General features: G+C 38.9%; 1 protein-coding gene across 1 annotated transcript in view; it reads right to left on the bottom strand.

The window, feature by feature from the left end:
• The window catches only part of MEGF10 (multiple EGF like domains 10), a 125,108-nt gene extending 114,048 nt beyond the window's left edge, over window positions 1-11,060 (bottom strand). The window contains exons 1-3 of the mRNA XM_089909259.1: window positions 9,734-11,060; window positions 2,030-2,131; window positions 1,590-1,690 (exon numbers count right to left, since the gene is read on the bottom strand). Coding sequence (XP_089765385.1) covers window positions 1,590-1,690; window positions 2,030-2,131; window positions 9,734-9,933 — 403 coding nt within the window. The 5' untranslated portion in view covers window positions 9,934-11,060. The remainder of the gene's footprint in view (window positions 1-1,589; window positions 1,691-2,029; window positions 2,132-9,733) is intronic.
• Between the last annotated feature and the right edge of the window lie 2,846 nt (window positions 11,061-13,906).

Below are 13,906 nucleotides of genomic sequence, written 5' to 3'. Positions count from 1 at the left end.
GTCTTCTAAAGCAGTCCATAATAGTTAAAACTTGGAAATCATGTAAATATTCAAGAGTTGAGATCAGTCAAATAAACATCTATAATGCAATAACATACTGACTTTTGTTAAATGTTATAGAAGTTCATTTACTGACCAGGAAAGACATTCACACCATATTTGTATTTTCTTCTTTTCACTTAGTTACATTTTATAATTTCTCTTCAACGAACATTTATTACGTATAGCCTTGGTTTTGAATAAAAATTTGAGAAATCACCCCTGTCTATATAAATAAAGAATAGACTCCAGGGATTGGAAGGAAGATGACACATACACTGGTCCAAGCCCCCTTGCTGCTTGAGAGCAAATTAGCCTCAAAGAGTTATAAATGGTTTATCCAGGGCCACCCAGATGATTGGTGGCCAAGCCAGTGCTATCACTCAGCTCTGCAGAGTTTTAAGCCCAGTGATGTCTCCAATCACTCCTAGTACCTCCAAATTAGAGCAGAACTTTGTCTCTCTCTATACTACTCAACAGCAGCATCTCAGCTCAGAAAGCAAAGGTGTCCCTCTAACTTTGTGTTGAGCCAAAATATTTGAATAAAATTGCATTTATTGCTCTCTTCTACGTGTCCTACACACAATGGTAAGAAACCCCAATTGCAAACTGCATGTCACATGATATTCTAGGATTTCCTAAAGTGTATCATAAAACATCAAACTTCTCTTAAGACATTTCAAAGACGTAGAGAATGGACTTGAAGACACAGGGAAGGGGAAGGGTAAGCTGGGACGAAGTGAGAGAGTGGCATGGACATATATACACTACCAAATGTAAAATAGCTAGCTAATGGGAAGCAGCCGCATAGCACAGGGAGATCAGCTCGGTGCTTTGTGACCACCTAGAGGGGTGGGATAGGGAGGGTGGGAGGGAGGCACAAGAGGGAAGGGATATGGGGATATATGTATATGTATAGCTGATTCACTTTGTTATACAGCAGAAACTAACACAACACTGTAAGGCAATTACACTCCAATAAAGATGTTAAAAAAAAATCGCAAAATGAATTGGTGAGATGGGGAGGGGAGGGAGGAGAGAAATGACAATGAAAAACAGAAGGTCTACTTTGTAACCCAGACTTACAGTCATTTCGTATTGCGAAAGCTCCTCTACATTTAATAAGCGTATCATTCTATGTATCAGAAAAGAACATGCTGGCCTCTCAGAAGTTGACTTGGGACTCTGTTGAGCTGCTGCAGGAAGGTTGTATCTCTGTTCTCTTCTGTGACCTAAGTTCAGTGACTCCCTGACCAATTTCCAAACAGACATTTATTGAAGGACTGTAATGAACATCGCAGCATCCAGCCTTGAATCATCTTTCTACAACATCTGCTTTCTCCTCAAGTGACATTCATTTGGAGATTTTTCATAGGACAGAGGGACACAGTTAATGCTTCCCTCCTTACACAGGCCAAGAAAGCAGCAGTGAATGAAAGGGAATGATCCAAGATGCCCCATCTCCCCAGGCCTCTGTTCCAGCCTCCCTTAAATGCAAACCAACACTGCAAAAAATAAATGAACCTCCAAGGGATGCAAGTCTTACTTACGGACACACATTTCCCTGCTCTCATAAAATCCAGGACAACACTGGGATTTGCGCCTATACATAGTTTTTTCTCCATGTCGATAGGCTGTCCGATAACTGATTCTATAGAAAGGGGAAAAATCACATTGTTACTTTATTGGACCCGTAATTTGATTAGAAATCAAGACTTTATATTTTAATACAAAAAGCTATTAAATATAATAAAGGTACAAAAAGCAAAGTACTCCAAAATAATTAAGAAGAAACATTCCCATGTTTTGACCAATATTATGCCAACTCACTAATTTGCTAAGAATATACTGATTGTCCATTTAAGCCAACCTACACTTTATTTCAAGGAATCAAGTTTCATGACTTCCCTACTTCACTTATCTCGAGATATCTCATATCAGACTCCTTCCCAGTTTGCCAAACACAGAAATACATCTGAGCTTCCATTACCTGTGCCGCGTGCATTTAAACCAGTTCAGTATGTCAGTGCAGCTAGTGTAGTAAATTTGATCAAAGGGATGTGGGTATGACTCTTGCACAGTCACGGAGTAGCTGAAAAGAAGAGGAAAGAGAAGGAATCAGTATTTCTCTTTCTTACATTACTGATAGTCTGTGTACTAAAAACACAGTGATTGGCTAAATTATCTCCACTTGCAACTCCACACTGACCTTTAACAGAGAATCTTCAGGTTTTTTCAGGTTTCTATTTGTACTAGAACCCTAAAAGAGCCAATATTAATAATATATTTTAAAGACAAGAGTTCATGCTATACAGTTCAAAAAAATCTCATTTACTATTCACCCAAAACTCTGATATTCCTAAATTTAAAAACGTATCACCACATATTTTTCTGTATTTAATTCCATCCCCTCCCCCGGGGTCCAGGGATATCAAGACCTTTCATAAATTGTTTTCAATCTAGGCCTCATGCAAATAATAAGGGTAATTAGCAAAAAGACAATCCAAGTACATTTTGCTACTGATTTTGGAAAATCAGAAAGACTATATTTCTCTGGTTGGAACTTGTAATAATTTTCTTTCTTGTGCCTGCCCTACTTCTTAGGCAATGGAAGAATATATACAACCTCTACATAGAAGCTACAAAGAAGTCTTTAAACCCAATTCTAAACATATGGCTGAGACAGCCTGAAATAGTCATACGAACAACCTGCTGCTACTTAAACAGTCTGTTTTCCAACATATTTTCACTAACAGCTTCTTGTTAGAGTAAAAGCATGCACTCCTATGGGCCTAAGAATGTGGCTGAAATACACCCATGAAATATAAAGAATATTCAATGTTCAATCCTATAGTTCTTCATTTCAAAGCAGTCTATTACATGCTCAAGAGCTCAGATTTCTTGCCTACAGGAAAATCTGGAGAATCTTCTTTTCAAAACAATTTATTCTATTTTCTTTAACAGTCTCTTAAAGATTTCCACTAAAATCTTTAATTCACGCTAACAACAATGACAACAACAAAATGGGCCTCAATCATGGACTCACTTGGTGTAGATCAATAGCCCAAGTTCATTAATAGGAACTATCAACTACAGAAGGTATGGAAGGAATGAGGTTAAAATTTCAGCCTGAAGAATTCAGGTTAGATAGAGAGCAGAAACTTCTAATTTGAAAAGCTAAGCAGTATTGGCTGCACAAACAGAGCAGTTTCTTTCTCCAAGTGGTCTCTCTCAGTCATTATGAGACATCCATGAATTAATCATACTATTCATAGTGTTTGTACTTGATTCTTTGGGACATTGCAACTTGATTTCTAGGTAAACTTAGGGATCCTCCACAAGCCTGAGGCAGATGCAATAAGTCCTAGTGAAAAGATCACTGGATTAGAAGAAGGCAGGGTTATCATCCTGATCTGACACTGAGCACCTGGCTGACCTTCAGCAGGTCACCTCACTTCCCGGGGTTTTGACAATTACATCATAAAACCAGGGGTTCAGAGATGTTCTTGGAGATCCCTTCTTACTTGGCATTCTGCATTTCTAACATACATTTCAGATGACTACTTCCTTCTATTCCAGTAGACAACACCTGCAGGAACAGGTTCAGACGAGCGTCGAGTATGCCATTGCCTACATCTCTGATATAACTCCTTTGGGGTAAAGCGAGAGGCCTGCGTTAAAATATAAATGTTCTTGGAATGAAATATCACAAGCTATTCAGATTTTCTTCAGACCCCTAGCAGTGTCCTGAGGTTCAGGTTGTTGCAATTTCTAAGACTTCCTCGCCAATTCTTTTCCCTCCCTATCCAGCAGCTTGTAAAGGCCTGCAGCATTATTTCTCCATTCCATTTCTAGTGGAGAGCAAAGCGAATGAATGTCCTCTGTGTGTGGAACTGCCATCTAGGCAGTCCTACATTCCCATGAGCAAAACAGAACAACTTTCCACATGTTCTATGGGAATGAAAAAGAAACCACCCTAAATTAATGCTGCTTGGGTGAAAAAATGTAATCTACCAGGCTCTATAGTACTAATTTAGCTGAACTAAATTGGTTTGTTAGAACTAGACCTGATGCAGTATTCTCACAAAATTTCACAGGCCATGTTAAGTGTTAAGATCTGAATGCCTTGGAGAGCAAAAGTGATAATCAACTAAGGGACCCTGGCCAAACACGCGCCATTGGATGTGATGGGGGAGCTGACTCCACAAGCAAACGTGAAAAGTGTTTTCACTAATTTCTAGCAGCCTGGAAGGTTTCTCCAATACGAAAAATGTTAAAGTACATGAGCTTCCTCTTCTGGACATTTGCTGCTCACCAATAGCTTAATTTGCAGGATGCTTCTCTGCTTTGAGGATATAAAAAAGCTCTTCTCTATAAAAGGATAATCAAACCATTAAGGATTCCAATTCAACAAATGTTTATTGAATAAATTCTATTCAATTCCTGCCCTCAAAGGGCTCTCAAGAGAGGCCAGCACATAAATGCTAAAAATAACCTGCTCTTACTTTAATAGAGAAATATAGAGAGTTTGGGGAAAATCGAAGTGTAAAATTCATTATGGTTGAGCATTTCTCTTCAGTCTTGACACTTCTAATTAGAATTATTCAGTCTCAAACTCAATGAAGAACAGACCGAATATAAATTACTTTTCACATTGATCAGCTACTGAGGCTTCCACTTAAGTTTACGGGAGAAAGGTTCTAAGCCTTTTCAACCCAAATTTCTTTTCTGTTTTTTTGCTTTTGCATACATTCTTTTTCTTTTCTAAACAATCTCTTTCTTACTTTTCTTTTTTTTTTTTAATTTTTTTTTTTTTTTTTTTTTTTTTTTGTCGTACGCGGGGCCTCTCACTCTTGTGGCCTCTCCCGTTGCGGAGCACAGGCTCCTGACGCGCAGGCTCAGCGGCCATGGCTCACGGGCCCAGCCGCTCCGAGGCATGTGGGATCTTCCCGGATCGGGGCACGAACCCGTGTCCCCTGCATCGGCAGGCGGACTCTCAACCACTGCGCCACCAGGGAAACCCAACTTTTCATTTTTAATGATATTATAATCACACTAGAAAATTTGGAAAACAAATCTTTAAGAAGAGAGGGAGAGAACTGTATAACTCTTACCTAACCACACATAGCATTTTGCTGTACTTCTTTTACCATCCCTAGGGTTTTTAGTTTTTACTTATAGTTTTGTCTTTTTGTTTTTATATTTTCATACTCATGCTATACACATAATTTTAAACATACTTTTTAAATTTAAGACTATCATAAGCATTTCTCCATGTTAGTAAATAGTCTTCAAATTATGACTACCAAATACTCACGACTACACCTAATTTGCTCAATACCCACCTATCATTAGACAATTAAGTTGTTGTCACTTTTCAAGGGGCCACTTTCTGGAAGCTGTGTGCCCGCATCATGAAGGGAAATGTCTCTGAGAACTGGATGACTTCCTCTGGTCCTCAGTGCTGCTGTTTGAACTTAATTAGTACCTCTTGATAGTCCACACCTCCCTGTTCATCGTCAGCTGCTCTTAAAGTCACAGAATGGAAAGCAACCTTCTCGATTGTCTAGTCCAATCCCATTTTCATCACAAATAAGCCACACCGAGCTCCCAGTGCTAGTGGTCAGTCTAGAGCCGGTACTAACACCAAGACCCCCAGACAGCATCCTGTACCTCTGTCCCCTCTCAGATGTTGTAGAATATTGAAAGCTTCTAAAGCAGACAGTGAGTGGCAAACTGTGGTATAAAAGGAATCTCATCCCAATTCTACACTATTTTCAGCATCAAGATGCAAAACCCTTTATCTCCTGCTTGTTTGTTTAATCTTCTCAAACACACTGAAAACATATCATCACGGTGATTTTAAACTATTAAGTATTGTCCAGGGAGGAACCCCAACAAGATTTAATTTAAGGTCAAAGAACAGGGGGGAAAAGCCATCATCACTTGGACACATTCCAAAGTGGTTAATTACATTTCATCTGCCTAAATTATCTTGTTACTTTAATTAAATATGGTAATAATTATCATTTCTTATCTCTGCTCGCTTCAGGAATGCAGCTTCAATTATTACCACTCCTGTGTCCCACCCCCAAGGGGTTGGGCAGAGAAAGGCTTCTCTTCATTTGTGCTTTCTTTAGAAGCAAACCCATTATATGGAAATACTTAAACTCACACAACAGGGAAAGGAGATGGGGAGAAGGAACAGATGATTCATGGAGTTATTCATTTTCCAAAAGGATGCTGTGCAGAATTCCTTTAATAACAAGCATCCCTTGTGTATTTTAAATGATTTAATTTTCCTTCATTTCCTTTCATGTATAGCTTCTAAGAATCCCAATTGCTGCATTAAAATGAGGCATACTTTTATTTGAAAATAAATGATTCAGTAGGTCTGGGGAGGGACCTGAGAGTCTGCATTTCCAACAAGCTCCCAGCTGAGGTTCCTGCCACTGCAGCTCCACAGACCACACTCTGAGAAGCAAGGCTGCAGGTGATTCCATGGCTCGGAACCATTGGTGACAGGTGGGTTTTAGTGTAAGGAAAACCTACAATGAGCACTACTTGGCCCTACTACCAGGACTTTTGTCCTTGAAGCTAATCTTCCTCTCCCTGTTTCAATTAAAGCTCATTTCAGTTTTTGAAAATACAGGAGAACCTGTCAGCTTCACCTTTATTTGATCATTTTAATTTATACTCCTTTTCTCCATTCTTGCCAAAACAATTCCACTTTTTTATAACCTTTCTTCAAAGAATCATTATCTAGCCTTATAACAGAAAATTTATCAATAAGAAAATTGTAGCTGTCAATTTTTCTTTTTAGCAGTTTATAGGAAAAATATAGACAGGAAAAAAAAATCTCCATCATTTTCCTATTTTTCCACACTGAATTTCTTCCCCATTAGTGAGTATTTTAGCGGTTACTCTAATCACCTGTACAACAGTGGAATTGTATTAGGTTTAGAGATTAATGTGCCCCTTCTCTATCACTCCCCCCTTCCCCACCCCCACTACTGATGTCCATATTTAGTCATTTCCTTTCCTACCAGAAGGTGAGTTTACTCCTCAACAATTATTCACTGAGCACATGCCATATGCAAGGCAGTGTTTTAGACACTGGGAATTTAAAATGGTGAACAGAACAATGCAATTATGTGTTGGTAAGTATGGTTAAATACTGAGCAAGAAATCAGGACAAAATGTGTACATTTGAGTGGGTGCTGGATTACTTGAAGTCTTGGATTCTTTTCTCTTTGTAGCCTTTCCCTCGGAGAGCTCATCTGTTCTCTCATCATGCTGGAGACTCCCAAATCTATATTCCCAAACACTTTCAGGCCCATACTTCTCTTTTATTTTTTTTTTACATTCATCCAGCACTTTTTATTTTACAAAACATCTTTCATACATTATTTGATGCAAGTTTCACAATAAATCTTTGAATTGGATGATGTTAAGAGACTCATCCAAGATCACTGGACTTCTTAAGTGAAAAAAACAGGGCTAAGCTGATACTCTTTCTTATATTTCATAAGGCCTTTTTGTCCACGATGATTATAAGATAGGACAATGTCAAAACAAACTGGGGAGGGGGGCTTCCCTGGTGGCGCAGTGGTTAAGAATCCGTCTGCCAATGCAGGGGATACGGGTTCGAGCCCTGGTCTGGGAAGATCCCACATGTCGCAGAGCAACTAGGCCCATGTGCCACAACTACTGAGCCTGCGTTCTAGAGCCCTTGAGCCACAACTACTGAAACCTGCACGCCTAGAGCCTGTGCTCAGCAACAAGAGAAGCCACAGCAATGAGAAGCCCTCGCACCGCAACAAAGAGTAGTCCCTGCTCGCGGCAACTAGAGAAAGCCCGTGTGCAGCAACGAAGACCCAACACATCCAGTAAAAAAAAAAAAAGAAAACCTGGGGGAAATATCTTTTTAATGTTTTGTTTAAATGAAAAGTTAAACATTCATCCAGGCCCATATTTCAAACTGATCACATCAATACAACATGATAAAACCACAATAATCTCTTCCCTGTCAAATCAGCTCTCTTCTTATTTTTCCATATGTGCAGTGACACCTCCACTCTCACAGCAGGTTCTAAATCTCAGCCTTTTCTGCCTCTTTCACATCCATAGTTAATGTATTACCAAGATCTCTTGATTCTTATCTCACAGTACCTAACAAATTTGATTTTTCCTCCCATTCCAAAGCTATCATCCTCCAAGAACTTCAACCACCAATGGACGATCCCTCTTCTAAATTTGATATGTTCTTATCCATGTATTCATCAATTCATTTTTATTACTTTAATCATATTTATTATGTACTTTGTTGGTGAAATGTTTTATGAGTGGTTCTGTGAAAATTATAAAGATAATTAATAGGAGGTCCCTTCCCTTAAATTCTATATAACATAGTTAATAGCACAAATATATAGAACCTTATTACACATACATATTTCCTCTACAGTTTAAAGTTTCATAAGGCTACATAACTCTATTGATTGATCAGGAAAATATGTTTTTGTTACCCTGAATGTAATACTGCCAATGGAGATGGGGACGAGCCCTCACCGAAAAATAACGCTATGAGTGAGGAACCAGTGTGCCCCAGAATAATACAGCTGCTGTGCTTGAAAGACTCTGAGCTTTGTGCATCCCACCAGTGGGTGACACAGCGATTAGAATGTTTACCCTGTGGTGTGCTCATCATGATGCTGAGGGTGACAGGAAAAAGAGACCAAGAGTCTGATGTCATTGAACTTACAGCTATTACAAATATGTATTAATCTCTAGTACTCGACACCTTCTATTTGCTTGAACAACTTGCAAGTGCAATGTTAATTTCGGATAAAGATACACACTTTCCTAGGAATGCAAGTAGCACGTGAGAGCACAGTAAACTGCATTTGACTGCACTGCAGTATCACTAAATGGTTTGTGCTGTTTCTGTGTTCCAAAAGGGACTATAAGATGACCTATTATTTTGTACTTCTTCTGTATTTCCTACTGCAAATCACCTAGGTCTGGATACTACATCATCTGCTTTCAAATAACCATTCAACCTTGCCCTCCTCGATCCTGTACTGACTCTAGTTTTACTGGGCACAGTCCTTAGTGGTCTGCATGGCACTGGTTTCAAACTACCTTCCATCCTAGAACCCCACCCAATCACTGCCATCTACTCGTCTTATTCAGGTCTTCAAAGACATCTCAGAGGACAATACTTCCATGCAGCCTTGCCAGTTCCTCCAGAAATCATGTCTCCCTTTCAGGCCACCTACTGCACAATTTTTTATGCCATTCATTTCAACACTCTAGGATATTATTCCACACTGTCTTCCACTGCTCCCTCATTGGTTCCCATGCATAGGTCCAGTTCCACCAAATTATTGCAAACAGATACAGAGCAGGGAGAAGACCTTAGGGAGGTCGTTTTAATCAATCTATTAATGTTTTCCTTGGTCTCACAACTGCACCTGTGTTAGAATCAATATATCAAGTTTTCTTCACATAATATATATTCTCTAAGACCAAGGTGAATTATACTATCTAATTATTACATATAACTAATGATTTTTACATATAAGCAATTTTATAATCTCTTCTCAAATTCTAATTTTATATATGGTACTGATGATGAGAGTATATAAAGGAATCTATCAGAAATTATTTCTCAGATTACTTTCAAAACCATTACCTTTCCCAGTGGCTACACACATTAGGGTCTTCAAGGTTCAGAGATGATGCTGTCCTGATCCAGTGGCATAACAGTATACAGATAAAGCCCAGGCATGAGTTCAAAGAAATAACCATTGTTTCTGAAGAACAACCTACAAGAAAAAAAATCCAAATTAAAGATGTGGTAAAATGACCCAAACAGAATTCTTCTGAGCACATCAACTATTCAGTACCAGTTGTTACTAGGGCTGAAACATGCATAACGAGTCTTGGATTTAAGATGGGTCACCAGCTTTCACGGTCCAGGAGAGAGAGATATTTCTTATGTTGTCAGGATGGTCACCATTTTGTAAATTACTAAAAAGTGCAAATCATCATTAATTGCCACCATAACAAGAGACCTTCTCATCCATGCCAGCTAACATTAAAGGAATCTACCCAAACAGCTCAGAGCAACACAGTCTTCCAGGTTCTCTCACCAGGCATATTTCCCTTCTGGAAGAAGACGGCACACAGAGGAATCTGGCCTCATTTGTCCTAGAGGATAAATAATGAAACAGAAGCTCCATTGACTCAAGAGAGAGGCACCTCAGGCTTAAACTGAGAGTCATTCAATAATTCATTCAACGTACACTGAATGCCCACTCTATCCTAGGCACCGTGCAGACACTGGCCATAAAACACACATCTAGTTCCTGTCTCTGCCCATCAAGGTCTTTATAATTTAATAATCATGATTTACATTTCTTATATTTAGTGCTTCTGTCTCCCCATCTGCTGAACAGAGACAAAACCAGCTGTTTTATAGAGGTTTCTACATAGGTGTATAGAAAAAAAGTGTAAAGGTGTTTGGCGATCAGTGTTAGAAAAAATGAACCTGGTATTATTATTGAGAGGAAGAAAGACCAAAAAAGGAAAAACAATTAGCAACATATCTTCAGAAGAGTTAGGCCTGCAAAGGAGACAGGAGAAGAGGGAGGAGAATGTTCCAGGCAGAGGGAACGGAGGTGAGGGAAGGTCAGGCACACTTAGGGAGCTCAAATTAGCTCAGCTGGAGAAAGATATTGGGCGTATCACCATGGGTTTTATAAGACATTGCAAAGTATGTGAACCTCATCCGAGGATTACCGAGAGCTAGGAAAGGCTACAGGGTGACATTTGAAAGATCACTGGCTTCAGGGGGTGAGGGACCTGCAGGAGGAGACTACTAGAGGGAGGTCAGGTGAGACACCACTGCGAGTGAAATAAGGAAGTAACACTGGGGTTGCAGGGAACTGAGTGACTCTGGGAGTTTTTCAGGAGGCGAAATAGACAGGACTTGGTGTTTGATGTGGGAGTAAGAGTGAGGAGGGATGCCTGATACGGCCCCTTGGGTGGAGGGTGAGCCCCTCATGGAGATGGAAGCACAGAAGCCCTCCTCCTGGGAGGCAGGGGAGGGCAGGGGTGTGGGGAACCTGGCCCTTAGTGAGGAGGAAAAGTTTGTCACACTATATAAAATGATTTTATATAATCATTATAAAAATGGACATAGAAATAGCTGATCCAGGATTTCCCTGGCAGTCCAGTGGTTAAGACTCATCGCTTCCAATGCAAGGGGTGCAGGTTCAATCCCCAGTCAGGAAACTAAGATCCCACATGCTGGGAGGCCAAAAAAAAAAAAAAAAAAAAAAGAAAACAAGCATTATCCTGCTTGTTGGTAAACTGGTGAAACTAGTAACAACTGGTCAGATTATGGGACTAAGCAGTTATTTTCTGGGTGAGAGCTGGCATTTTGAGAAGTTGTACTAATTTTCCACACCATGAGGTTACCAGTTTTTAGTGTCTGGGAACCAAATTCATTGAATAATAATCTTGTGGTTTTAAAAGGTAAGTTTATCTTAAAACAAACAAATAATAAACAACAATATGGGCAAACACCTAACCTTAGGAAATAGTTTATCCTTCAGATTCCAGACAATAAATGAGGAAGTATTAAGTTCTTTAAAATCAAGATTGTTATAAGCACAAGTATATTAAGTATGTTATGACAAATTACCTATCTCTAAATCCACAAAGGCTAAAACAAAAGAGAATGTTTGATTTGGAATAAGGAATAAAGGTCACGGATTTGTAGGATAATTAAAAGATAGTGTAAGCTACTACGAGAGGTAGTGAAATCTTTGAGAGATTTCAATCATTATGAAATAATTCCAACATATAAAGCATAAATGAGTAGCCAAAATATTGCTTATAAATTAATTCAAATTACTGATGTTTCTCACAGGCTAACCATCATGAAGTTGTAAAATCTGAAGCTTAACATTATATAATTAAAGAAGCTATGCTACTTAACAGAAATAAATACAAAGTAATGATGATCATGATAGACAATAACAGCTAACATTTCCTGACCTATTACTCTGTGCCAGGCACAGTGCTGAACCTTTTACGTGAATTACCTATTTAATCTGCACAGTAAATTACGTAGGTAATTTTATCATCCCCATTTCACAGTTAAGGACATGTAATATACTGTGCTGTTTTCCTCATCCATCAAAAAAAGTAAACCTTTTATATTTTGGTTGTAACAAATAAACATGGCAAATATCTCTCTGTCTCATTGCCTTTTCTATGTCAGGTAAGTATTCTGTTTCAACGAAGTGTGAAATATGTATCTTAACTTTCATTCTTTCCTAAAGACAAAACAAGAGCTGGTCAGCAGTAATCTGCCAACTACTCAAACAATTACCCCAAATTGGAAAGTTTATATCCTGAGTCACCAACTCAGACTCAAACCATCCATTTCCCAATTAGAAATGTTTAGTCTGTAAAGTTGGAAATTGCTGGAAGCAATGAATCAAACTGCCAAGAAAAAGGAAGAGGCTGTGTTCTCGCTCTCTTTTTTTCTTAATGAATTTATTTATTTATTTATTTTATTTTTGGCTGCGTTGGGTCTTCGTTGCTGCCCGTGGGCTTTCTCTGGTTGCGGCCAGTGGGGGCTACTCTTCATTGCGGTGCACGGGCTTCTTACTACGGTGGCTTTGCTTGTTGCGGAGCACAGGCTCTAGGCTCGTGGGCTTCAGTAGTTGCAGCACGCAGGCTCAGTAGTTGCGGCTCACAGGATTAGTTGCTCCGCGGCATGTGGGATCTTCCCGGACCAGGCCTCGAACCCGTGTCCCCTGCATTGGCAGGCGGATTCTTAACCACTGAGCCACCAGGAAAGTCCCTGTGCTCTCTTTCAATGTAAAAATTTTAGCGTTAATTTGGTATCTCTTTTTGTTTTGAACTTGATGCATGGCCCCGTGAAGGGTTTAACCTCACTAAGGGGATGGCAGAAAAAAAAGAAAAAGCAGAATTTGGTCACCTCCTTATTACTTCTAAAATTCAGCATACACAAAAATCAAACTGCACTGCAAAGTTGCCGGCGGCATTCATGGAAGGAAAAATATCAGTATATTTAAAATTGTATATATGTCACTCCGTCTCTTACTCCCAAAGCATTTTCCAAACCAAAATTAGAAAATTAACTGAGTTCTAGAATCATCTACATTAAAGTATAAAATGTTCAAAGCAAAAAGAATTGCTAAATCAAGAAGAAAGGATCGTGCAAACTCACATGAACTGATTAAAATCATTTGAGGAAATAATTCATATGTTATATTGATACATGGTAGGGGGAGAAGACATTTCCCAAATGTGCCAATGAGCTGTAAAGGAGTATAGAAATGAAATATTTCCCTATATTCAGAAACATGGGTGGTCCTTCCTTTTGTTTGTCTTGTCACTGATAGGCAATCAAAACAAGTGGGTAAGGCATTTCATATACCTTTTCCCTTTTTGATTTGTTTTCTTCTATAGGTTTTGATGAGTAAACGTGTGTACCTTTTTTCCTTTGTGTCTACCCTGAAGGAAAAAACTTCAATAAACATTTTTCTTCCTCATTTCTCTTTTAAGCTGTGCCATCTTGTCTGACACTATAATCTTAGAGCGCAAATGAAAACAAAACACAATCTTTAAAAAATAGCATTATTTCAACTGAAAATAAAAGGCAACACAGTGGTGATATGCTTCCTTGAAACAGACATTCTGAAAATATTCAAAACTCTAAACTGGATATTGAGCTACCCCTACCCACCCAGTCTTTGCCTTCAAATAATTTGCCTCTTGGTTTAACAAAATTTTAAATGTAAAAAAATAAAGAGACATTTGCATG

This window comes from Delphinapterus leucas, chromosome 3 (assembly GCF_059928025.1).
Source record: "Delphinapterus leucas isolate spDelLeu-1000000601 "Yukka" chromosome 3, BTC_Dleu_Yukka2, whole genome shotgun sequence".
Lineage (NCBI taxonomy): Eukaryota > Metazoa > Chordata > Mammalia > Artiodactyla > Monodontidae > Delphinapterus > Delphinapterus leucas.
Note: the sequence above shows the minus strand (reverse complement) of the source record. Positions and strands in the feature narration are given on the sequence as shown.